At 39.3% G+C, this 26809-nt stretch overlaps 4 protein-coding genes and 1 long non-coding RNA gene across 11 annotated transcripts in view; 3 read left to right on the top strand and 2 right to left on the bottom strand.

Annotated features, from left to right (window-relative positions):
* The window catches only part of phactr3a (phosphatase and actin regulator 3a), a 34661-nt gene extending 33214 nt beyond the window's left edge, over positions 1-1447 (top strand). For all 4 annotated transcript variants that reach the window (XM_082519610.1, XM_082519612.1, XM_082519611.1 and 1 more), the window contains 2 exons: positions 267-343; positions 794-1447. In XM_082519610.1, the coding sequence (XP_082375736.1) occupies positions 267-343; positions 794-809 (93 nt within the window). In that variant the 3' untranslated portion in view covers positions 810-1447. The remainder of the gene's footprint in view (positions 1-266; positions 344-793) is intronic.
* A 22-nt stretch (positions 1448-1469) lies between these two features.
* Positions 1470-18870, bottom strand: sycp2 (synaptonemal complex protein 2). 4 transcript variants are annotated; one of them, XM_082519606.1, is made up of 47 exons: positions 18761-18870; positions 18306-18364; positions 18061-18201; positions 17846-17975; positions 17652-17758; positions 17536-17560; positions 17236-17321; positions 17045-17139; positions 16877-16911; positions 16649-16791; positions 16472-16524; positions 16185-16230; positions 15878-15976; positions 15689-15749; positions 15419-15567; positions 15154-15207; positions 14689-14775; positions 13835-13931; positions 13369-13415; positions 13067-13117; positions 12547-12610; positions 12380-12425; positions 12184-12263; positions 11625-12025; positions 11384-11511; positions 11266-11305; positions 11062-11126; positions 10927-10972; positions 10783-10817; positions 10624-10681; positions 10374-10536; positions 10192-10256; positions 9919-10107; positions 9338-9460; positions 9130-9246; positions 8439-8580; positions 6864-7150; positions 5470-5754; positions 5291-5342; positions 5002-5130; positions 4374-4549; positions 4074-4168; positions 3522-3621; positions 3308-3366; positions 2530-2608; positions 2184-2240; positions 1470-1967 (listed from the first exon to the last, which is right to left on the bottom strand). In XM_082519606.1, exons 2-47 carry the CDS (start codon positions 18327-18329, stop codon positions 1911-1913), a joined length of 4668 nt encoding a protein of 1555 aa, XP_082375732.1. In that variant the 5' UTR covers positions 18330-18364; positions 18761-18870; the 3' UTR covers positions 1470-1910. The 4 variants fall into 4 exon arrangements, with proteins under 4 accessions (XP_082375732.1, XP_082375733.1, XP_082375730.1 ...); XM_082519607.1 differs by having other exon boundaries at positions 10374-10539; positions 11266-11302; XM_082519604.1 differs by having other exon boundaries at positions 1471-1967; positions 10374-10539.
* Positions 18835-21551, top strand: LOC309697590. Its single transcript, XR_014273857.1, has 3 exons — positions 18835-18919; positions 19265-19406; positions 21478-21551. It is a non-coding gene; the product is annotated as an uncharacterized lncRNA (long non-coding RNA).
* Positions 20536-22588, bottom strand: ppp1r3da (protein phosphatase 1, regulatory subunit 3Da). Its single transcript, XM_082519616.1, has 2 exons — positions 22480-22588; positions 20536-22240 (listed from the first exon to the last, which is right to left on the bottom strand). The coding sequence occupies exon 2, from the start codon at positions 22210-22212 to the stop codon at positions 21319-21321; it is 894 nt and encodes a 297-aa protein (XP_082375742.1). The 5' UTR covers positions 22213-22240; positions 22480-22588; the 3' UTR covers positions 20536-21318.
* fam217ba (family with sequence similarity 217 member Ba) lies at positions 22495-26805 on the top strand. The gene is made up of 4 exons (XM_082519608.1): positions 22495-23470; positions 23582-23681; positions 23828-23892; positions 23983-26805. Exons 1-4 carry the CDS (start codon positions 23364-23366, stop codon positions 25415-25417), a joined length of 1707 nt encoding a protein of 568 aa, XP_082375734.1. The 5' UTR covers positions 22495-23363; the 3' UTR covers positions 25418-26805.
* Positions 26806-26809: the final 4 nt, after the last annotated feature.

Genomic DNA, 26809 nt, shown 5'->3' with positions numbered 1-26809 from the left:
CACTCAGGACTTATCGCCAAAATCAATTTCACTATGTAAGTCAGTTGGATTAAACAAATACCCAACATCTTTTCCCAAATTCCCCATTGACCTATTACTCAGGCTATCCAGCATTGCAAGTTGCTGTTATCAGCTTATCTCACAAAATCCCCTGTCCTCTTTAAACTTTTTAGCCTGATTTTATACACAAATATATATATTTCTTTCTTCCTGTTGTTGCTTTGCTGCTTGATGCACTGATGCATTTTTTTTCCTCTTCCCAACAGGCTGCAATCCGGAAAGAGCTGAACGAGTTTAAGAGCACCGAGATGGAAGTGCATGCCTCAAGCAAACATCTAACGAGGTCAGCATTTGGAAACGCCTGCCTGTGTTTGGAAGAACATGCATGCATGGGTTGATGCTCTATTCTAAGCTGCAGCAGTCTAAATTTAGCTCTCCTTGAGCATACAGAGGTGCATGCAGGAGCTAAAGATAGATGGGAGTGCTATAATGGGGAGGGGGAGGTTGTCCTCCAGAGAGTTCTCACTACCAGGTAGCAAAGCATGATGAAAGGCCACCGTGTCCTTGGCTTAATCATGTTTGAAAAGCACGAGACCTCGTGAGTTGTAACAGTGACCTAGAGGGAGGGTAGGAGTGTACGTGCCTGGCTTCTCAGCACTGTAAATGGCTGTGCTAAAAATAGAGCCACAGAACTGATTAATGGCTGCAATAACAGAAGGGCATCTGGTAACAAAGGCACCCTCTTGCTCTCACCATTTATTTCTATTCCCTTTCTTTCTATTTGTCTCTCCAGGTTCCACCGACCGTGAAAGTGTGGAGTTTCTTCTGTGAAGAAATGCTGAGCTTTGACATTTCCTGAAGCTGCTAGAAGCTGCTCAGTGGCGACAGTTCAAAGAGCCCGGAGCCTTTCTGTCTTCGGCGCGCCTTTTTTAAAGAATCTTCCGCCACCCTTGACCATCATATTATCAGTATGAAGTCACGGGTATGGGAGAGATGATGATGGTAATGTTAGCACTGGCGTGTCCTGGAGACTGCTGAGTGCCAAACGTGGAAACTGGCAGGTGGAAGAGACTTTGGTGGAGCCTCTGACTCTCAGGACAAGAGCAGAGTATTAAAAAAACAAAAACAAAACAATCTTGTCATTCAGTCATTGTTTTTTTTTCTTTTTTTTGTACTAATTCATGGACTCCTGACAAGATTGTGTGAATCTGTGTAGTGGGAAGAAGTTGTGCATGTGACCAGCTTCACCTTTTCTTAACTGATGAATAATGTGTCAAGACTGTGTAAAGACTGTGCAGCGTGGGGGAGGTGGCATTGGGGGTTGAATTTGATATTAACTGTACATACAGTATGTCAATCAGAATGGGACCGTCGACGTCTTCACTGAAAAGAGAAATACCTTTGTAAGCACTTACTTGTCTTCAAAATACAAGGCCTTTTTTTTAAACTGTGCTGCCTCATTTATTTTTAAAACAACTTTATTTTCATTTAACAATATGGTAGAGGAGTTATTAAAAAACAATCAATACAATTAAGATCTTGAAAGTTTACTTGACCATTTCTAGTACTTAACAAGCTTCAATGAATAAATCAAGAATTAGGGTTAAAAATAGAGTCAAGTCAATGAATAGCATGGGAGAGCTTACAATAACACCAAAACTTATTCAATTTATAAAAGCCATAAAATAACACCAGAACACAACATTTCCAATCAAATCCCAAACACTGGAACAAAGCACCATTAGAATAAACCAAAGACATCTGCATGGAATCAAAGCAGAATCCAGAAAAACAAACACTGCATGAAAATACTTTGACTGAGCACAGCAGAACTGCCTAGGACAGCACGAAACACACAACCTGCTTTATTGCGTTCCGGGACAGTGTTGAACTCAAACCCGGCTCCCTCATCAGGGGAAGAACAAAGCATGCAGTCCTTTCTTGACTCTCTGGAGCTCTCCCTCCAGCTATAAAGGACACAAAGAAACATTCGAGAAAGACGCTTAATTTGAGATCTTACACAACATCATCTGAGTCATACTTTTCTTTCAATGGTACGTGCTTATGCACAAGCTTTCACAGAACCATTGTTCTTTTGACAGAGTGATGGACACAACATTAAAGACACACAATGCAAGCCCAGCTCTTCTCTGTTTCCTGAAGTTTCACCTGTTCATACTCACCATCTCACTGAGGAATTTGTCCTGAACTGACTTCATGTCTTTTCTGATCGTGCACATCTGAAAACAGCACAAACAGCAGCGGGGTTTTTGGGAGTGGTAATAAAGAATATGACACAGTCAGGACACACAGGGGGAGAATAAAAGAGATAGCAAAATGTCACAAAGGCCACTCAGCAAAAGTCATATTTGATAGACAGCTTGACAGGCAGATGACCTCTTCTAAATTAAAACACATAAACACTGATTATTCAAAGCTGAATTTTGAGTTACAGCTACAGACTGCACTCAAGCAACACAATGAAGCAAATATTAGATATACTGTGAAGTCTATGCATGAGGATCACACCTCAGATGTGAATATTCTCTCCTCATACTCCAAGCTGTTGCACGTGTTATTCTGAAGCGCTCTCTTCAGGAGCTCATTTCTGGAAATAAGGAGACAGACAACCATGGAGCTGTATATCTGATTTCTTTTACACATTTTTAAATATTTTCGTGGCTATCGTGTCACTCAGGATGGAACTACCAAGATAACAAAGAACAAACGACAAATTAGTGACACAAGTATGGACTGCAGAGTATTGTGGCTAAAGGACCCATTTAATACAATCCCTTCTCAGATTCGAGGAGTTAGCAGCATAATAAACTGCATATGGAATTTTTTTAAAACAGAGGGCATAAATGGCAATTAATAAAATATATGTTTATCAAAGGAATAATACTGATATTGGTTTCTCATATACTCACTGAGTGACGAAGTCAGACATATCTGAAACGACTGTATAGATTATGTGTGTTAATTACCATATGGGGGAAGTTGATAAATGGGGGTGCTTTATTTTTATTTTCAGCTACTAGCAGTGTAACTATGGAGGGAATGCTTACGATAACCCCAGCTAAATGATAGTAGGAAGAATAGGATGTATAGGACGTGTATTTAGTTGATGATTTCAAGCTTAATGAAAAAAGCTTTTTTCAAATCAAAAGTTTTAATCTTTCTTCCAACAGAAAAATTTGATAATTCTGTGTATTCTTCTTTAAACCTGAAAGGACACCATTGATCAGAGTGTGGAAAACAGAATTATAAGACTCTTTTAGTACTCAAACACACGCTTTAATTTCACCTGGTGATTTCCTGCTTCTGGTAAGAATGGAAAGCCGTCATCTGTTTTTTCCAGTACATCTGTATAAGGAAAAACCATTGGCACTGGTCAAATCTACAACAGATCATCCTGGCGGCAGGTATTATTCAACAGAACATTGTATGGCTGGATATTTTGTTTTTAATATCGCTTTCTGCATTTTCTCTATGTGGCAGACAGAGTCAGAATAACCTACAGTGAGGTCATTATCCATGTTTTTCAGCACAGTGTCATCCTGCTCCAATTTGTGTATCTCCTCCAGGAGGACCTTCTGAATCTGTTTAAGCCTCTGAGTCCTGTAGAGAGGACAGACAATTAACCAGAAAAGTAGAAATCTACAAGGAAATACAAACAAAGATTACAGTGTCCTATCACACTCATGAAAGACCACTGTAGGGTTGTAGCCAATAAAACATAAAAAGGATTTATTAACACAGCAAACTGACTTCTAACTAGATTTCACATTTGCTAAGGACCCCTGTGTGAAGAAGCCCAGATACACATTTTTTTTTGAATAGATTATTCTGCCAAATCTTTCTTTTTCATATTCTCCAGTTATGAACACACAAGAGAAAATAATTTAGGTTAAAATAAAATGATCACTATAGATTCTCACTTGCCTTTCAGGACTTCTCTGTTAGTGTGCTATCGGCCATCAAATTAATTAAACGTTGGCGATAACAAATGTTGCATATTAACCGAAAAGATCAGACTTATAGTTCATTTACACACTGACAAACTAACTGACCTGCATTTGGTAATTTGCATATTAATGGAAGAGACGTGTTGCTGGACGGTCTTCAAAGACTGCTTGTTGTAAAGCTCCATCATGCTGTAACGTTTCTGAACATGAACATATATGGTTATGTAGCAGTTTTGTAAGTAATCATTCAACAGCAGTACACACTGCTGTCTCAAATACATGTTTACCACATACTAGATTTCTCACAACATTAAGTGTTCCTTTAAATTGTGAACACAGCACAGATGCAATGTAGTGTGCAGCACTATTCTCTAACTATGTTGTATGTCTGGACACATTTCCAACCTGGAACTTCTTCTTGAGCTCCGAGCTCAACTGCTGACACATGTTTCTTGGGTTTACAGCAATTTCTGGCAAATCTAAACCTTCATCAATGTCCACGTCTCCATCTGTTACTTCACCCTCCCAATGACCAGAGGAAGACTTCACCTGGCTCAACTCATCCACAGCAGGCACCTCAACTGTAGGTAACAAACAGGAACATTAACATATTAGAAAGGACAACATTAGAGTCAAATTCTGATTCAAGAATGTTTCATAGTTTTTTTTTACCAGATCTTTTAAAGATGCCACTGATATCTTAAATATCCTCACTACATCCTAAATCATATAGTTATAAAAAAACAAAGATGTTTTGACTGTGCTGCAAGGAATATTTTGACTTCCTGTGTATCTCTTTTACATCACATATAATTTAACAACGTCAATTTAACAAAATAGTTCCAAAAAATACATTCAGATAGATCACCTTAGATTAGATTTGGATGTAGTAAAATCCTGATCTAAAAAAAAAAAACACATGAAGAAACTTCCTGTGCCAAAGTTGAAACACATATTAGCTTGTCTGATTAAGGCATGTGTAGTTAAGGTTTTCCTGTGCTTATCTATGTAAGAGACTCTGAATATGTCTTACACGACTTGAATAATTTCCGTGGCTTCAAATGAGGAGAGTGATTCCCTCTCATCTTGCTTCTCATACTCTCTTCTGTCTCCTCGTCCTCTGAATCACTAGACAAGGAAATGTGGCGCTTGCGGCTGGGCCCTGTTTCAAAAATCAGATGTGACAATTAGATAGGATGCCATTTTATAATGAAGCGCAACTTTAATTTGGTGCAGAGTGGACCTAACGGTGGAATTAAACTGTAGCAACCAGGAAATTTATGGCAAACCCCCCCAAAAAACAAGTTAAACGTTTATTTTACCTGAAACATGAGACTGTGCGAGTTTTGAGTCTTGGTCTGACAGTGGCGTCATCTATCAGGAGGACAGTAATGAGTTAGTTAGTTTGAGTGATTTAGTGTTCTTAAAGTTTTTTTTGTTCTTCAGCTGTAAAGTTACATTAATCAAAAAAAGAAACCAAAAATCAGTAAAGAGCCAATACCTCTGCTTTAACAGATAGAGCCAGGGCAACAGTGGGACCGTCCTTAACTTTGCTGGTGAGTACTGATGAGTTAATAGATGATGAGCTTAGTGAAATCTGGGATACTGAAGACACATTACTCAAACTACAGCAGTGGCCATGGCTAATTGTGTCATTTGGAAATGGTGACTGAGCAGGAGAAGGCAAGGGTGGTTTGTCCAGCTCAAGGAGTGTGGATGGCAGCAGGGGTCGAGTGGACAAAGGAGAATGAGGTGCTGAAGAAAGATGCTGTTCGATTGTACTAATCTGGAAACAAATAGAAGATTGAAGGCGGCAGAAAGTGATGAGAAATAATGTCAAAAAAAAAAAAATATGGTAACTCGTTTTGTGGTTAGCTAATGATCATGTCTGCCATAGATAAGTGACAATAAATGAAAAAGACATTTCACACAATGCATGAAGAAGCACAGATTAAGTGCTGCAAAGCCATTATCTGCTCTGTACGGCATTAAGTAGGTCATTTCAATCATCATGTGCATTTCCCCATAATTAAAAGATCTATTTATTAGGAATTCCTCACATGGCTAACTCATAAGAATGGCTTCGTTTAGCCGTAGCCATCTCATGTTAGAGAAAATAACTGTCTGGAGTAGAATTTAGCAGTTTGCAAATCAAACTTTCCAGTTGCTTATAAAGGACAAGGTTCAAAATAAGGTTTTTAAGGGGAGGGAGTTATATTTTCAGTCATCCCTATCCACATTTTTCTCGGACAGTCTGGGAATTTCAGCTTAAGTCATGCTTAAGTCAGTGGCCTACGTTTTTACTTCAGTGAAATAATAACTCACACTACGATTCAAGTTGTGGTACTGATTCTCACAAGACTGTTGACTGACATCAATAACATCTATGCAGAGTTAGTGCATGAATAGCTTAAAGACCTGACAAAGATGCCAAAATGAGTGTATAAACATCTTTATGGTGAGTCCAGATGAATTTAACAACTCAGCCCACGGCAGATCGCTACAGATGTGCAGTATACTGGACTAACTTTATACAAAGAGGAGCAAAGACAAAATTAAATCAATAAGGCCTCCTCACTCTTTCCCTTCTGGCCTTTTTGCTGAGTTAGGTGTGACTACCCTTTCCATCTTACTTTGTTATTTATTTTCTTTAATAACAGAACACCACCCACACTGGAATACTCCACTATTTGCTGAAGCAATGTTCAGAAATAAAAAAAATATGCTTTCAACTCAACAAATTAGAAAAAACCCATACTCATATATTTTGCACTGTGCCGTTTTTTAGGGTGAATGTGAAACAAGTATTTTTCTACCCTAAAACACTTTCTTTCTGTTTTAACCCTTGACAGATACCTTACCACAGTGCCATAATATGTCAGAAAGGTGATGTACCTTTGCTGCACTAAGTTCAGTCGGAGGTGCAGGGATTTGTCCTCCAAGTGAAGTGAGAGAAGGGACAGACTGCTTAGAATGAGTCTTGGATGAGCCATGATTCTTTTCTGCAGTGTAGAAAGAAGACTTGCACATTTCTTTACTTCTGACTTTAGGTTTGGGTAGCAGCAGGACTGGCGAGGGGGTGTCTTGGCAAGAAGGCTTAGGGGAGGCAGGCAGCGGGGATCCCCGCGGGGTGAGAAGAGGGGAGCAGGTCAAATCCAAGGTTGGGACTGACCTATCAGCAGCTGCGGGGATCCAAAATAAGCACAGATGTTCAAACAGCTGGCTTCAGAAGTTGGACAAAGAGTAGAAGGTCAATATACACAAGTTCCTCTACATAGAGGTTGGAGAGCAAAAGGTTTCTTTATGCAATGCTTTACATAAAGTGTTTAGAGTGAAAAGGTTTCACTGCCATGGAAACACACATTGCCGGCACCAAATTGTTTCACAGGGGTTTATACAAATATCTAACAGCTGATAAAGAACCAGCGTTACAAAAAGGGGGTTTTGTGTGAAGAGTATAATTTTTTACAAATATAAATGTTAAGAAAGATAACGAGACTCATCATTATGACTCGGAGTAATACGTTAAGTTAGCATTTCTGACGATCTCACCTTTTGAGAGTCAATGTTTCTACACAATAATGAAAATCAAAGATTACCATCCACTCTTCTGCTGAAGAAAAAATATGTGTCACTAAAGGAAAACTTTTTTTTTTTCAATGTTAAAATGACTATTAAGTACAACCTGAATTCTGAAAAAATTGCGATGCAGTGAAAAATAACAACATAATCCAATGATTTGAAAAGTTCATAAACTTTTCAAATCATTTGTGGCTGTGGCTACAATGTAGCTTGCCATCACCAGTGTGTGAATGTGTGTGTGAATGGGTGGATGACTGGATATGTAAAGCGCTTTGGGGTCCTTAGGGACTAGTAAAGCGCTATATAAATACAGGCCATTTACCATTTTACCATAAACCCATATTTAATTCAGAATAGAAAGAAGTGAAAAATGTATCATTTTAAGAAAAAATTCAAGTTCATTTTGAAATGAATTTCAGGTGAACCTGTCATCTTTACTTCTGAGAAATGCACTTTTTACCCCCAAATCACGTTACTAACCTGTGCCAATCAATCTAATTAAGTGCATAATCTTTCTCCAGTGGTTTCATTTTAAGCACACTTAGTTTACCAGCCTTTTATTGCTTCCATCAAATCCAAAATGAGCTATTATTTTTCATGAAATAGTAAAATATCTCCGTTTAAACATTTAATATGTTATTTTCTGTGTTCTATTGTGAACAAAATATGGGTTAATATGATTTACAAATCACTGCATTCTGTTTTTATTGACAGTGTCTAAGGTTGTCAGGGGGGAATTGGGGTCATGATACATGTCACCACTGTGATGGAATTAACAAACCATTTGATCAAACATTAAACATTAAATAGACATTAGCAGCTGTCAGAGGGATCAAATGGCTCTTATCTAACTCTGACGCTAGAGAGTCGTTTTTTATTGTATCTTACATCTCATCTTTTCCATGAGAGGAGGGGATGGACAGAAAGAGGTCTGGCAAGTAACCCAGGAATCCTTCAATGAACTCATCTGTTCTTGGGCATTTGTCTTTTTCAATTTTGAAGTTTCTTGAGGAACATTTTCAGGCCTCTGCTGGAGAACAAAGTATGTTATTTATGACAACATATTATACTGTGAAATCCATTCAGAAACACAATCTGCAGGTGAAGATTTAAGACCACAGCATATTCTCAGCTAAATACAGCCAAAAAAAATTAAATTTCTCCTTTTGACGTTAAATAATAAACTACTGAAATATATTCAGATCAAAGACTGTATAAATATGATAAACATAGCTGCCAGGTCTGATAAAAAAAAAAATCTGGGGTTTTTCTAGTGAGTTTCTGGTCTCAGCTGATAGTTTAACGTCTTTATAAATTGCTTTCCCCTGTTGAGTCAAAGGGGTAAAGCAGGGCATGGTTTAGGGAAGTTCTACCTTGTAACTGAGAAGCTGTTAGCCCATGGATGTCATCGTTTTTCATTTAAATTTACCACTTGTTCGTGATACATGTGCTGTGTAAATTCTGAATTACCCATCTATAACATATAAGTGTATAAACACTTAGTATCTGCAAAGATATAAAGCTGTGAGTTGAAGACAACAAGTAATAAGAACATTTCTGTGCAGAACTGATGTCCTACCTTAAGTACAGAAGGTTTTTTAAAATCTGACTGGTTGTTGTTGCGTTTTCTCCTGTAGGTAGCAGCTGCTCGCTCAGAGGTTTTCTCATGCTTCCTCTGCTGGTCTATAAAATATTTCTGTTGAAATTCAGAAGAAAAATAAATATGATATTGCTCCAGCCATTTCTCACATAACCACTTAGTAAAGATGACATTAAACACAAATGACCTTGGAAGTGGCTGGCTTCTTTGCGCATGGGTTTATATTGTTTTCCATTTGCTGGGTGCTGTCAGTCTTTTTCTTCTTTTTTTGAGTTGCATGAACTTCCACGGTTTTCGCAGAGAATGAGTACTATTTATAAAGAAAAGAAAGGTACAAAATATACATTATTATTGTTGCACTGGCTTGAAAGTTTGTTTTTTTGTCTTTTCACCAGATGAAATGTGTATTTTTAAAACTCACTATGGTTTAGTGAGTAGTTTATTAACACTGTGACTGAGCAATATATTTTCTACACCTGAGCTTAAAATTGTATACCTTTAGAGTATTGAAAGGACGGCCATGAAAGTCCATGAAAAAAGGCATTTTGATATTCAATATAATGTGTGGAGGCAGGATGAAGTTTGCCTTTTTACACTATATATATTTACAAAATGTTTTAATAAACATGTCTGCTTCATCTTTTGTTTACTCTTGACACTGTTGCCAATAGGATTACTTAAAAAAGCAAAGTGGTACCTGTTAACCGTTTAAAAAAACAAAAACAAAAAGCAGTAACAATGCTTAAGAAAAAGAAGTCTGTCTCCTGCCTTGGTAGCAGGAGGATCCTCAGGTTCTTCTGGCTGACTGTCATCAGTATCTGGCTCTTTGTAGCTTCTGGTAGAGGCGGCTGCAACTCTCTTGGGCCTCTTAGTAGCTGCATGTTGTCTGCTAGGTGCTGCTGCTAGCTTTACTCTCTCCTTTGGCTGACCAAGGTCCCTTTTCATGCGCCCGTTTTTCTGATACAACAGTGACACACTGTGGTTACTTAAAATAGTGCAGCTTGTAGCACACAATTTACAAAAACATTAATCATTCCTTACCTGAGTTGGTTTGTTATTACCCAATCCAGCTCTTGGAAAGGTTGGGACTAAATCTGGAGATTCAACTGTAATTAAACAAAACCTGTATGCAATTACTGATGTTTTCAAATAATTTTATTGGCATACAGTCGTGATGCAACAATTTTCAGACTTTGAGTCTGAATGTAACTTTAATGGCCTACCAGAAGCATGGTGTGGGACAGGTCTAGGTTTGATGGGCGCCTGCCTGGAGTATTTGATAACCTTGGGCTTGGACTTTGTGGCTGACTCTCTCAGCCAGCTGAGATCTGTTGTGGCATTTTCTGTGTCTGTGTCACTAAACAGGTGCTTTTTTACATGCCCCTTCTTCTGTAACACAGAATACAGCAGAGGACAGACATGAGTACACAAGCATGAAGAAAATGTTTCCACAAACATACAATGAATGCCTACTTTCGCCACAGGCTGCTCTTTCTTGGTTGTGCTGAGGAGTACCGAGGAGTGGATGCCACTGTCAAACAATATGGGAAGTATAGATTTAAGAAAGATTTGTAACAAAATATTAATATTTAAGACAAATAAAAGTCACAGAACATTCTCAATGGGGCCTACTTGCTCTGTATGCCACAGGTGTTTATGTTCTCCTTCTAAAATGAAATAAGTGAAACAAGACTGTTAACTTTAATCCTGAATTTTCTAAGTTCTCATGCTGATACATGTCAATACATAAAACTGACTCACATTAGTAACACTTACCTCAGAACTGAGGGGTGTATTGGTCCTGAATGCAAAAACGTCATCTCTATACAACAGGGGAAAAAACTATTACATTCACTGAAAGACAAATCTATCTTCAAATATCTTTGAAATGTTTTAATCGACTTAGATTACCTCCGCCTCACAGAGTTTGTTTTGGTTCTGCTGTAGGATGTAATTGGGTTTCTGGATGTTTCTCTCTAAAATACATCAAATGAATCAATAAATTATCTTTAGTAAAATAAATACAGAAAAGTGCTTTCAATGTTTTTTTTAAAAACTATATTTTAAAAATTACTCAAATTAATCCTAGACATAATTCAAATATTGATCACTTACTTTTCCAGTTGATAACCAGCTCATATTGAAGATTGTTCTACTACAAAAACAACTCCATTAATGACATTATTGAAGTGGAAATTTAAAATGGAAAAATTACAGCCCTAAATGTTCATACCTGTTGACAAGAGAAGGAAACCAGTTCTGAGTGAGCTTTTCAGAAGTGTGTTTTTCTTTAGATTGGCCATTATCCTTATAGCGGCTAGAGATGAGCTTCACCATGCTGCCTGCAGCCTCTGAGTCTCTCTGAGAGCAGAAATTTGAAGGAATAAAAAAACCAAAGAAACAAAAAAAACCTTAATTCTTAACAAGAATTTTGGACTTGACATTAAGCTGCATAAACTTCACAGAAGTCATACCTTTTCTTTGTCTAATTGAGCCCTCTTACTTTCAGTTTCAGATTTGAGTGTTTTTTTCTCCTTTAGAGTTTTAGTTGTGGAGGTCTGGAGAACAGCACTAGTCTCCAGTGACGTCTGGCCCTTGCTCTTCCTTTTTGCACGGCCATTGCTCTGGGCATGTTGCGGCTTGGAAGTACATAATGAGGAAACATACTGGTCTTCTGCATTTGTTTCATTCGAGTCCCTTCTGATATCAGATGCTTCAGGAGGTGGAGAGTCTTTGTTCCTCTCCTTAAGGACCTGCTGCAGTCGCTCGCTGAGCTGGATATGCAGTTGCTTTTGGCAGACTGAGCTCGAGGCTGAAACTGACCACTTCGATGATAAGGAGCGCTCCTGAGGACGCAGCATAGCTGAACAAGGTTCTAAAGAGAGGAAAATAACTGTAATCAAAACCCTGATAATTGTTAATGGCATTAACATTTAACTAGCTTGTTTTTTGTATATTTTACTAGCTGTAATGTACAATGACAGTTTCATAATTTTAGCAATACTGAAGATATTTTTTGCCGCCTTAGTTTACCAGATCTTGGCAGGGAACTCGTTTTCTGTGTTGGCATCATCAGCATTTTTGAAACTGAAAATTTGTGCCAATTAGAAGCCCTGTAATTTAAATAAAAACATAAATATACTCAGATAGACCCATTACATACAGATATCAATCAGAACACTGGCTATGCAGCTATGCAAACAGACTGGAGGTTCTTCATGATACTTGCATGTTACTCCCAGTTTGGGGTTGGGTGTCAGGCACAAAATTCTCCTCTGCAAGTGAAAAGGCCAGTAATGGGTTGAGTCTTTAAACAAATAAAGCTGTATGTAACAAAGATAATACAGTTTATTTCTGAGTTAAGCAAAAAACAATGAAAATATATTTATATCATACCTCTGGATTTTTCTCCTCCTTGTTCAGCCAGAACCATGTTCACAGCATCTTTCAGTGGTATGCTCTGCAAATGACAGCAAATGAAACTGTATGATATTTCATATTTAGCAGAACACAGTTATTTACTTTGTGCCTCATACTAAATCCTCTGTTGCTTATAATTGCTGCACTGACTGCATTGTTAAGAACCCAACAGCAACGATTTTTACATCACTTTATTCTGACTGTGTGGAAATTATGTCTTTACATCAGGCTATGAGCATTAACCAAACAAACAAAAAAAAGAACAAACCAGTACCCTGATGGAAATTCAATGGTTAGGTGACCAGAGGAGGTCTAGATAAGTCTAGGTAGTTAAAACATCGAATTATTAAGAAACGTGAAAAGCAAAACCCCTTTTTACACAGCTGGATCATATTATGGTCTCCTTTAATCAAAAAGGTTAAAAAGATCATGCAAAAGTAGCAACAGTAGTAAAAAAAAAAATTAAAAAATTAAATCATTTATAGATAGACTGTACCTTTTTGTATTTGTCACCTTTATTCTCGATGGCCGGTTTAGAGGCTGTGCTCTGTAGAGATGCATCACATCGATAGTAACTGAATAACTGAATTTCCTGGACCTGGTGTATAACTACTCCTAACTTGGCTAAACAGTACACATTACAAAAACATGAACATTTACTTTACACTATTTGTGCGGTATGCAAGGACTTACAGTATAAAGCAATATAATCAGAGTATAACTAAAACTTAATACTGAATACATTAAAGAGTAGCTGCTATGACTGCAGTTCTTAACAGTGGTGATATGTGAACTAACCACTTCAAGAGGTGACTTTTCTGTTCCAATGCCATTGGCTGGAGTGTCTAAAAAGGAGGACAAAAAATATCATACTCATTCAGGATTTATTCAGTGGTTGAGAATGATACAACTGAGCACAAATGAAACAACTGGACACATAATAACTACTTAGTATTTACATACGAACTAAACTAACCCCAAAGGACATGAGGAATCTGATTCAGCTCTAGTATCTTTACATGTTTACTCTATCCATACTCTAAAGAGTTATAATACAGTCTATTAAAAAAAAGCAAAAATTACTTGTATAGGGTGTTCTTTTTGTCTTCTTTCACAACTTGTATATTTAGTTGTTTTTGTGATTATGTTTATTCTTGTGATGTAGCCCATTTATTTCTCTCACCAATAAAATAAAGCCTGTAACTTAGTACAATTGCTGGAATTGGTGTGGCTGCAGTTCTTCACACTTTGTACTGTCACCTACTTGATGCAAGAGAGAAGGAACGATGCACACTTCCAGCTCCGCCGCTGCTAAAAAAGGCAGTGGCCTCAGAAATCTTCATCTTGGCTGGGGTGACCACCTGGAGGGAAAATCAGATGTCTATAAATCTTTATGATGGTCTGTTTTGTAGATTTTATTTCACATCAATAATAACACAGAAGTCTTTACAGAATAACTTCTGTGTTTAAGAGGAATTTAGTGTTTAATCCATGGTGAGGAAAATACTGCTCAATATTTATTTGGTGGCTTGTGTGCTCCCTCTGCTGTTAAGTTTCAGGTGTGCCTTTCTATTGAAGTATCACAACCAAGAGTTGTCTTACACTTTCATTATATAACTGATGCCAGCCTTAAAAAAGATGTTAGAGTGTAGCTGTTAACATTTATATTAATAAATGGATAAATATTTGCAAATACTGACTTTAGCTGAGGAATTGTTTGTTGTATCAATCTTCGTTAACTTCCAACTTGTGTTTTGACTCATTCGTTTTCTCTGAACTGATCTTTTTCTGCTTTCCTTCTTATTTTGCAGGTAGTTGCATGTGCTGTATGTGTTGCATTGCTACATTAAATAATATTATACACATTACAGGGATTTTCCTGCATATCTCTAGAAGCAGCTAGTATTTTAACCGTTTTCAGTGGGGTTTAATTTATAAAGCAGAATTTTGTTCATACCCAGAAATACCAGGAAAAATATGCACACTTCTGTAAAGTAAGCTAAAACACTGCCTTCACTGACTTAACTTTATGTTGATATCAATCATGGTATGCCCCTGCTCCCACTCCATTTTCCTGTCTAGTCTAAACTGTCTGTAATTTAAAATTTAAATCTCTACCTGTGCTGGTGCAGCTGTAGCAGGTAAAACGTAGTTGACAGTACTTTTTTCACTTTCACCAAGAGACACCTGGCTCTCTGGAACAACCTAAAAAAAGATGAACATACAGGATGAAAAATATTTTTAGACATTAACAAAAGATTTCTGATACAATAAAACCACATGAATAAAAAAACCCACACACAAAAGCTTGCACCCATTATAATTTCGATTTAAATTAAGAATAAATATTATACATTTCAATATATTACACTACCAAATGTCCTTGGAGAAGATACAGAAAGCACTGAAGCATAAAGCGCTTTGAGAATCAGAGGACAAAAGCGCTAGAGGAACCAGTCAATTTACCATTTAAACCCAACTCCAGCTCAAATATTGACAGTTTAATAAACACTGGAATCTGAGATGACAACTAATTATTACATAAGTACAATAAGAGCATTACGTTGACAAACCAATGTTTACCTGAGTGTTGTTCTCCATTAAAGATCTAGCTGTAGCTTTCACTACAGATGAGCCCTGACGGAAGAAGAAAGTCTTAATCCAAATACTTAAATTCATCATGACCACAGTTTAGCTTCTGTTTGGAGCCCCATTCTATCAGTGGAAAATATAGACTTTTCCACTTGTTGTGAAAGTCTTTTTAACATTAATGTATACCTTAGAATTTACTTGTCATGTATCTATTGTGGTGTAGCAAGAAAATTCAGTAAAGACAGATAGACTCTACTTTATTTTTGCTGTGTCCATAGACATTTTGCACAGCCTGCAGGATGTCCAGCGAGGAGCTGAAATGGATCGTAAGAGTGGATCCTTCAGCTGCACCAACAATGACCACCTCTGACAGCTTGATCTGCAAGACCTGCCTCTTACCCTCCTCTGGACATTAAGAAATTTTTTATTAGAGAAAATACTTATACGAAATGGCAAAGTCGCATGCAAATAAAAATTCAGTGAATGCGAGCAAGCACATATGCATTGGCCTTTGTGTATACATTACCTTTTACAGTGTAGCTTTGGACTTCATGCTCATTGAGACATATAGTTTCCCAGTGGCTATCCTTTGAGGGTAAACCAAAGTTTGTTAAGCAGATGTTGACTGTGCTAAGCAAAAGTTGAGATTTTTTAATGTGTATATTACTATGTATATTGTATATGTGTGTATATTACTGATTTGAGGTATCTGTACCTCTTCATCAGCCAAGGAGAAGTAAAAAGAGATGCTGTGGCTGCCGAGGTTGAAGTCAATCCAGAATTTCTCAAGTTTCTCATCCGAGGGCATCAGCAACTGACAACATAACCACAACCTTATTATAACAGCAACTTATAGTATTAACAATACAGCATGAATTTGGACATAAGCTGTTATTAGATTAAACAGACTAGGACTGTGTGGTGAGAGATACCTTATGTGTGTTCAGACAATTAATAACTGAGTTGTTTCAAATTCAGTTTTGTTTTTCACATTTTAGAACAGAATCCCTGTTGATACTGACCTCACTGCTGTCCAGATAAGCTTCCAAACAAGGGTAGGAATACACCCTACAGTGCACAAAGAATTGTGTCATCAGAACTTTCAGTAAATCTTTCCAGTCAATATGGCCCAAATACAGAATGTAATTAGAGATTTTTATTAAAAGAGCTTGGCGAAAGAATTTGTAAAATGCAATATTCTTAGAGAAATAGACAAACATATGAAAATTCATATTAACTCAGGTTTAGAATGAAAGTTACAAATGAAACCACATGTGTTGTATAGCACTGAGCTCTGTTATGTATGTACCTTCTCTTGTCTCCCTGCATCCCATTCACCATGTTTAGAAATGTACGACAAGCCTGAAATCACACACACTTGCATTCAATTTTATGCAGCCTTTCAGCATAAACAACATCAGCAACAGCACCAGTACATCAAAAATCAAAAGCAAATATAAAATAAACCAAAACAGACTAATGTTACCGTCTCAAATTCAGAATCACGTATTTTGGCAAATGCACTGGCCACAAGGCTCATTCTGAACCATTTATATGCAAGTTCCTTCCTCTGGTCAGTTGTGGCCATTCTGCACAATGCCTCCATCAAGGATGACTGAAAGTCATAGTCTGAGGGGGAAACAGAAACAGTGTTTTACATATTTTATTTTTAATAGTAATTCTGGGTAAAGAGAAATGTATAAAGAAAGCTTACCACCAACATCCATTATATGATCAGCCAGTTTGATCCTGTAATCAAATGAGCAATCTACTTCTTAATAATTAGTAAATGTGGTAATTCATTCTTGATTGTGATCATTCATGTTTCCAATTGTATTACATTTAATGTTAATAATCATTTAAGAAAACTACAGTGACATACATGATATCAGAGGCCTCTTGTGACATTAGGATCTTCGTGTCTTTTTTAAGTTCCACTGGGATTTTATCCAGAATTAAGTTGAATTTCCGAATTGCCTGTTAAAACATTATTAGGCAGTTAATCAACTGTACCAAACAGAGGTCTTTCAGGTTCAGTGTTACTCTAAAAAAATTAGATAAACTATTGTACACCTCTTTCTGGATCAGGACGTAGATTCTAGGGTCAACAGCCAACTGGCCAATAGGATACAGAAAGGACTCAGTGATTTTGTATGTCCCTGCAAAAATAAAATAAAACATGGTATAGCAGACAAAGTCAATACTTTCTTCTTGTATACAGAGTCATCATTAAATTGCTGTAAACTTATTAGAAACCTCTTTTAAGTTAGAAACTCTTATCCATCTTACACTTAAATATGTCCCCATTCACTTTTTTAAACAGTATAAAAAGATGTCATTATCTACAGTACATAGAGATATGTAAATCCATACCCTCTTCGCATGCCTGATGAACCACCTTTAACATAGAGAAAGTAAAAACAAACCAAATTAAGAATACTGAAACAGTTGACTTTACAAAGTGTGTTTCTTATTAGAAGTTAGCTCACCGTTAAAGCATTTAAAAAGTCTTCAGAGAGGTTTATTAAGTTCTCATCCCACTGCAGCCCACACTGAATCCACAGTTGTCTGCATTTTTCAAACCACTCCACCATCTGCACAAAAAAGGGTTCAATCAGACTACATAAGTTTACAGAACCCACATAGTATGTACCTTTATGTATTATTACGTGTGTACTCATCTTTTTTATTAGACCCTGTGCTATTAACCCCAAAAGTCCTTGGTCACCACCAGGTAGTATTAGGTGTTTTCCACACTTGTAAAGACTGGCAAATCCCAGACTGGCCAATTTGGGGTCTTTTTGAGCCAAACCCTATGGAACATAAATATGGTTTCATTAATTCCACTGATAACGCAGCATCATATTGTTTAACTGGGTGTTTTGAGTTTTATCTCACCCTGCAGATAAGTTTATCCAATTTGCTGAGAAACTGTTGAGAGCATTTCATGGGAGTCTCTTCATAAATCTCCCTCTGCAAGAACACATCCAGTGCTCGGACATCTCCGGACTTTACCGCCTCACTGATTATGTGCTCCAACTAAAAGGTTGAAGTATACAATTTACTTTTCACCATTAGGCCTGAATATTGATTAATTAAGTGATAGGAATATTTACAAAGGGAGAAAGTGTATGCATTCCCACCTGCGTGTTCTGTGCAGGTGCCATCCTTGTGAGAAAAGGTTTTAGCCTCTTTAAATTGACTGTAAACAAAAACAGCAGACATAAACCTACCAATCATAGGCCTATCTTAAAAGGCCTCACTTTATATAAATTATGTATTGACATGTAATTTTCAGAAGTTTAATTAATTTGCCATCAAAAAGCTAAACACTAAGTTATCTGTTATCTTCACATGAGCCTACATGAGATGCTTTATATAAATGTATTGCAGTACATGCAATCTGAGCTATGTCATGAGATATGCTGCTAACCTTTATGACCTCATCAGGCTTTATTGAAGTTAGCTAGCTTAACTTTGATGCTAATAGAAGCTAAACTTTCTCCGAGCCAACAATAATTTCAGACCATAACCATCAGCTAGCCCGGGATTACTACATACCTTAGGGAGATAATATTATATACACAGCTCTACTTACTGTGCTGTCAAATTTGGCACAAAAAGAGGACATGACAGGTTGCTTCTTATTTTAAGTTTTTCAGTTGATCCCCACAACGCGCGCGAAGTCTTTGCATTCTTTGCGCACGCGCGAGAGGGTTTACGTCCAGCCGGAACTGTCGACTCCGTTCATAATACAGTAAGACAACATTAAATACATTTTTTAAAAATCCTGTATACAGGCACTGTTGCTCAGCAGCTCTTTAGTCTGATTGATTTGAAATAGATCTGCTTATTCACCAGGGACAAGAGAACCATGTTTAGATTTTTTTTTCTGTTTTGCGGTATAGTAAGTAATATTAAAGGGTAAACTGTAAGTATTTGTACTTAATTTTGTTCACATTTTTAAACTTTCTTTTCTACTACAGTTGTCTGACTGCTTTATTTATCAGTTACTTTTCAGGATCTTGCCGTTCTGTCCAGTTATACTATCCTCCCCATGTGATTTTTAACTTGATATCTTCCTGATAAACTACACCTACAGGAGATGCTTGGCCATGAAACCCATATCAAGAAGCGCCTGGTGTTATGTTAGTGCGAGAGGAGTTTTGGAGTTCTGCACTTACTGAGTCAGCAGAGCGTTGCCAGCTTTTAGGGACCATGTGCCTCAAGTCTCAGCAACCCCGGTGTGTAACTTTATATGGTCTGCCACTTCGTGGGTGGCTGTGGTTTCTAAATACTTCCACTTTTCAAAAATACCTCTTACAGTTAATGTTGGAATATCTAGGTGGGAAAAATTTCCAGGAAATGACTCTTTAAAAATGTGGCATTCTATTACAATACAACGCTCAAATTCAAATTGAGCTCTTCAAACCTACCAATTATTTTACAAATGTTTGCTAAGCTTGAACACATGGCTATAGATGCTTGGTTTTATACACATGAATTCAAAGAGTGAGACATGCGACCCAATACTTTTGTCCTCATAGTGTATTTAAACACCTTTAAAAAAGAAAAAAAAACTTACAAAGCTAAAAACATGGTTGTTTTTCTGACAAGACAACAACACTACTAACTGAAAACGCTACGTCTAGATGAACAGAATCAATTTTTGGGGAACCCTACTAACATCTTCCTATAGAACCCATTGTTCTGCAATAAACTACGCAGCAGCAATTAAACTTAGCCCCATTTTCAACATTACAGCATCCATCCATTCGCTTCCGCTTATCCTTTTCAGGGTCGCGGGGGGGCGCTGGAGCCTATCCCAGCTGTCATAGGGCGAAAGGCGGGGTACACCCTGGACAGGTCGCCAGTCTGTCGCAGGGCCAACACATAGGGACAGACAACCATTCACACCTAGTGACAATTTAGATTAATCAATTAACCTATCCCCACAAGCTGCATGTCTTTGGATGGTGGAAGGAAGCCGGAGTACCCGGAGAGAACCCACGCAAACACGGGGAGAACATGCAAACTCCACACAGAAAGACCCCAGCCTGATGGTGGAATTGAACTCAGGACCTTCTTGCTGTGCGGCAACAGTGCTAACCACCGTGCCACCGTGCTGCCAACATTACAGCAGTGAAATGCAATACACACAGGTATCAGGGCAACAGCAATTCAACAACAACAACACATATAAAAGGAAAACACAATCAGGAAGCATGTTTCCCGCGATAATACTTGCATATTCACACCTAAGTAAGATTTAGAATACAGGATTTTAGCTGGTAGTGGGTATTTTCACAGTGTGGTAGGCCTACTGCTACTTAGAATCTGCCACTTTTGCAAATATAAAACATTACATTTCCCTTGAGAGTAAAGTCATTTATTCTCTTATAGCTGAAATATTTACAAAATATGTTTGTTCGAGTATTCTGTAATTAGGAATATACATAACAGCTTTTTTTTAGAAAGGCATCTTCAAGCCCATTTGAGATGCAGGACTCCTGCATTTCAAGAGTATGGCTTAGCACATGAGAAACATGTACACTGTATCTATGGCATGTTTTGACAACATTTGACTTCCAAATACAGATCCTAAAAACTCAGCAAACTGGTCCAGAAGACCAACATCCAGCTGGTAGAAAGCCTGGACTGTGAAGTCCATTAATTTCATTTTAACCCAAAAATTTTGTATGGGATGTTCCCACACTGAAGTGCAACGTTTATTAGGAAAATATAACAATTCAGTGCAATTTTTACAAACAAAAATACAAGTGGCAGTAAAGCTGGCACCAGGTGTAAGTGCACTTGTGTGTGTGTGTGTTTTATTCAAACTGCTATTATGCCAGCACTACTAAGAGCATCAACAGTTTCCTGTGTGTGGTTATGCCTCCATCAGTGCATTTTATCTTATTGCCATTAACATTACACATAAAATACCCCCCAAAAAGACAAATCCCAAAGGATTTTATGGCAAGCTATAGCACGCTCAAAAACGTATTTTTTATGCAGATTGGTTAAAAATTGCAAAAATGACCCCAAACGGCCTTGACAGATGTGTTTACCGAGTGTTTTTTGTATAGATATTGCTACATGTAATCATTAAGTGTTCTAATGCTCAAACTCTTCTCCCTTTTGTGTGCATACTAACTAAGTGAAGTGCACCATGCTATCCTCGCATTCTTTGGGCACAGAGAGCTTGTAGTTCTTGCAAATTAATTTATAATTCTTTCCATCGTTGTTGTCCCAGTACTCAGCACCACAGACTTTGTACTGAATGGCAAACTCTAACACTGCTTCTGGTTGCAGGAATGGAGGTACAGGCAGATGAAAACGAAATGTATCGCAGCTGATTTGGCCCATTCTGCCCTCACAGTTCTTAGTGATGCTGGACACCCAAGAGGCCTTAGCTTCTGCACAACTCTTCCATCCTGTAAAAGAATAACGAGCCGTCACATCTTTCTCAAAGTCCAAATTGAGGACTTGGGTGATTCCGATGACCCCCAACTCAAAACACAAGACTCTTTCAAGACAAACTTTCTGCTCATGGAGACGATGCAGGAATCCTGGATGGTCTCCAGGTTGCTGGGCAAATGCTGGCTTCAGGTATGGCAAAGAAATCTCCATATGCCTTCCATCTGCCATCTCTGCACTCATCAACAGTCTAAAGGTAACATGATGGGGCACAAGTGGATCCTCTCCCGATTTAAAAATCTTGACGTCTTCCAGGTCCAGTCCCAAAGAGTCAACAAACCGTACGCCAACACTTCTGCACTGCTTCTTCTTGTCAGTGGCAGAAGGCAGCGAGTGCGACCGCTGACGGATGATGGGTTTAGGCGTAGGTTCACAGGAGAGACTGCGGTGAAACTGTTGTTTTGGGAACGAAACTCTGGGGCTCGGGGGACGGATTGGAACTGGCTTCTTCTGCACATTAGGCTTGTCAGCCCGGAGCATTTCAGTCAGGTTAATAGTAACACATGACCTCCTCTGTTCAGACTGTGCTGGAGGAATCCTCTCAAGTCCAATAAACCACCCTTTATCCATGTGTGGTGAGAGCAGGGGTTCAGTTCACCTGTAAAGTTGGGAAGTAAAAGCATAAGCTTCAGCGTCAGCTTACTAAATGCAACAAGCCATGAAGCAACTTTCAACAGAGCAACTTTGACGTTTAAACAGTAGAGAGTGGGCGTGTACTCGGGGAGTACGTGCCCGCATGCATGCATACGGTCTTTTTCTGCCTCTCTAAATGACTGCAGTATTCCTGAAACTGCCTTTAACATCACTTGCTGCAATCAGACGTTGACATCACCTCACCATGTGAAGATGCGAAGAGTCAGTCACGTATAAGCTGTAGGAAGCAGCCCAATCTCGATCCTCCATGTAGAGTAGTATTATCAGTGCTGCGTGTAGTGCCTGTTATTGGTTGCAACCGCGTAGCCTGATTTGTAACTGCTAACTGCCTTCATCGCTCTCCAACATCCCATACATGCATTCAACGTGAGGTATATACAGATCAGCTGACGTGCTCGCAGTTAACAGGAAACTACACACGGACCAGAATGACGTCGCATGGGTGATTGAGTACTTTAAATGAAGCGGGTGCGAGTTCACGCTGTTTAACTCCTTCTCTGGGACACGGTCCTCATCGGATCCCATCTTGTGCACTCCATTTGCTTATCGACTGCAAGCAAGACTCTGCAAAAAAGGGGCTTCAGCAAACGCTTTAAAATGAAGCCAGCGCGCTTTTAACTGCAACTCCCATGATGCACCGCTGACGCTCGCTTCGACACGAACAGGCGAGCCAGTCAGCAGCAGGTAAACAAACCTATCTGACTGGGACGGCGAGCCAAACAAAGCGTTTGCGCCGTGTCACCGTCTCGCATTTGTAATGGTGATGAGGACGACATCGGGGAAGGAGACGCGCCAGCTGTCAGCAAGCGATTCAAATAAAAGCTGATCTGCGATCGAGCAGCGGGGCCATACGACGGAGATTAGGAGGACGCGTTTCAACCTGCGGATACAGGGGACGCTTGACATCTACGCACGATGCACTGCAGCATTTTTGAGAAAATGGGTGTTTTTAGCCTAATTATCAGACTGGAATATGTGATCCGAGATGTCGGTTGGGTTCTTTAGCTACCGTGTGATCTAACTGCGTCGGACTCGAAAGCAACAATCATCCCCCACTGTGCTGCAACATGGGGCCCATCATGCAGGAGCGCACAGCATCCACGACACTGAAACGCGTCGTTTCCAAAGAGAAGATTCGGGTGAAAAATACCGAAAATAGCGGGACAGTAACCAGGTAGGCCTCGTTTACGCTGACGGGTATTGCACGTTTTTTTTCTTTTTTTTCGTTTTATTTGTATCCTTGACGCGAAGGCGATCCTAACAAACCCGTGTTGTGTTTTTGCAGTTCAAAGAAGGGTAACAAGACGAAGAAATCTGTGGGCCAAATGAAAAATGGTCTCCCAGGACCAGGTCAAGATAAGGACACGGTGACAACAGTGCACAGAGTATGTAAATGATAGCCTGATAAATTAAAGGGATGTAAATGTATACAACGTCATTATTATTTTTATTATTTGATAGCAAGATAGTGTTGCCTCATGAGTTCCTACCTGTGTACAAAAAGCAGAAGTAATGAGAGATTGTTTTACAGGGTGCACAATCAAAAGGTGCCAGAGTGAAGCCTTGCACTACACGCAATACAAGCAAAGTGTCCAGGTAAGAGTGGAGTTGGGGGTGTGCATGCTTTGCGATTACTTTGTAAATCCCTAAATCCCCAACAGCTTTTCCCCGTCTGTCTCCTTACAGCCCCGAAGAAGAAGGGGATTTGAGACCTCAGCTCCGCAAGCAATCTTATGCACACAGGAAGGAGGAAAAGCGAGAAAATCAACGTGTGTCCCAATGCACCAGCGAGCTCCAGCAAAACCGTGGGGGGATGGGAAAAAATCGGCGAGCCCTCTCGCTGCCTCTCTCTCCGATATCAGGAGTACGGCAAGTGCCGGCTCAGCCCCTGATGCACTCCCCAGCTCCCACCCCCGAGGCACTCCAGCAGCACTACAACCACAAAGATGATGACACAGACAGTGCAAGTGATCTGTCGGACTCTGAGAGGCTTCCAGTTCTGCCCTCCCCATGCACTCCCTGTACCCCTCCCCATCTCAACCTCCGGGCAGAGATCATCAACTCTAGCGACTTTCCCCCAGACTTTCCGGGACCCCATGGGGCAGTGGGTGATGAAGATGAGAATGAGAAACCCAGCTACAGTTACCCAGACTTTCTTCCTCCTCCCTTTAACAGTTGGAGTCTGAGACAGCTGGCAGTGTTTCTGCATACAGAGGGTCGTGGTGCCCCCCGGCCTAAGCCAGTAGGGTCCTTAGAGAAGTACCTGGAGAAGCTCCTCCAGCTGGAGTGGCTCCAGATTCAAACGGTGCAAGCAGAGAGCAGCCGTCTGCCTGGGAGCCGCCCAAGGCCACAGGGCTTCTCCTCTGCTACTACAGCTCATCAACCTAGGCCTCACACAGCTCCACCATCCCGACTCAACTCCCCAAAAGGGCTGCGGCACACCCAGCGAGCATTCCCATTTGCACCTGTCAACAACCCCCCATCACCTGCCTCAACCCAGCACCAAGTCTCCCGCCTTCCAGTCTGTCCTCACTGTCACATTCGCTACCCATTGTGCAATGGAAGCTGCTCTGCTTATGTCTACCAGCGCCACTCACGACTCAGCCCACTGCTTGAGCGCAGAGCCAGACCCAGTGCACCGACAAAAAGGAGCAGCAGTGAGACCCGAGCTCCCTCCACAGAAGGTAGGAGCCCAGGAGGGCAAGGTGGAAGTGTGGGAGGGGCTCACACCCCAGTTAGCCCCTCAGCTGGAAAGAGTCACCACAGGCAAATGCAGGCTGCAGGCAATGCCCGTAAGCTACCCCAGGAATCTGGCACTAACCCAAACAGCAGAGGTCAGGCGAGGAAAAGCCGTGTCAGAGCTAACTCTGAGACAGATGTTAAAAAGGAGGCTGGTGGCATGAAAGCAACCGGTGCAGAGAAACGTGCTTTTGCTGCAAGTAAGAGAGAGACCATGACATCCAAGAAAGAGGAGAGGGACTGGCAGAAGACAGAGGCAGTAGGCCAGGCCTCTAAAACAGCCATGAAAAGAGCTGCTAAAGACCTGTCCTCTCTCCCCAAAGCCCCAGTCAGTAGTAAGCAGTGCGGCAAAATGAAAAATGTGCACTTTGTCGCAAAGTAACCCCTGTAGACTTGCAATATAGTGCTTTCCTTAGAGGTTACTCGGTACAGGAGCTTGAATCTATGCTTGCTTTCTGTGTAAACTGTGTAATACTAACATGTTCTAACTGTTGTACAGCTAAATCAGTAAGTGGTGTACAGCCTTTAAAGGTCGAAACCATCAGCAATCGTGCAGCTAGAATACAGAAAATAAACAGCAAAGATAACTCGACATTTAAATAGAGCAGAACTATATACGCTGCATTTAATTCCGAATGTACAGTTATAGTTATATGGCTCACTATGAGCCTGAACACTGCTATTATTCAAAAAAGTAAAGCTTTTGTGTACAATAAATAAATAAGTAAAACTATTGCACTGCACAGTCATTGCTCAGTAATCCTCTAATGTTAAAATAAGCATTTACTGTCCCGCTGGCCAGTTTTCAGCATAAGTAATTCACAGTGAAGATAAACAGAGGTCACTATGTTTCAACCATCAAATACGACCATAGCTGTTTCAGTGCAATTTTTGAATGTTGGAATGTATTTGTTTTCAATGTTCTTATTTTTTTTTCCTCAATGTTGCTTTTTATTGTTCCTTTGGTGCCTCCATGTTTTAAGACACATTTTAAGTTAAAGCAAGTTTAGGTGAAAAGGAGGCAAAGTAAGTGGTGGGGTACTGCAGTAATGTGGTCTGTTCCAGATATATTTGTGATATGGTTTTAAATTTTTGGTTACAAGGGCTTTTCATGTTTGAACAGCTTGAATTGTAGTTATGATAATATACTGTATTTTGCATAGAGCTGAGCTCTTTCTATCATTGAAGACGGTGTAATGTTTGCTACGAATGTAAATGCATATTTTTCCAAATTTTATATGCCATAGTTATATTTATCAGAAGTGCTGTGGTTGACTTGTACTTTCTTCTTCTTCTTCTTCTTTTTTCCCCCCATCATCATTGCTGTTTACACTGTCACGCACAAAAACAAAAACGCAAAGAAAAAGAGCTGAATGTAACTTTGTGTCATTCCCAGGATTCAATGGAAGTTCAGAGGATCATAGCTACTAAGCTGTAATGTTCTACATATCACCTCCATATCCCATACTTGATGTCTGTAGGACACTGTGTTTACATGAGTATTTTATCTGTTTCTTGTGATTACTATGTGCACTTGATTCATGAAAACACGACACCACTGTAAATGTGCTACTTATTCTGACTGCACCTCTTAACTTAAATATCTATGTAAACTATCAAAGCCATAGATAAGGGGCCTGGAGTGGCAGTGTTGTTCTAAATGTGTACATTACATCGACATGCACGCAGAAAGATTGTGGTATGTACAGTATTTTCTCAATGTTGAATGCGAGTATTTGTAAGGCATAGAAATAAATGTTTTGCACACAAGCGG

This window comes from Aulonocara stuartgranti (genome assembly GCF_965226115.1).
Source record: "Aulonocara stuartgranti genome assembly, chromosome: 20".
Taxonomy (NCBI): Eukaryota; Metazoa; Chordata; class Actinopteri; order Cichliformes; family Cichlidae; genus Aulonocara; species Aulonocara stuartgranti.
The sequence above is the reverse complement of the archived record's forward strand: the minus strand, read 5'-3'. Positions and strand labels throughout refer to the sequence as shown.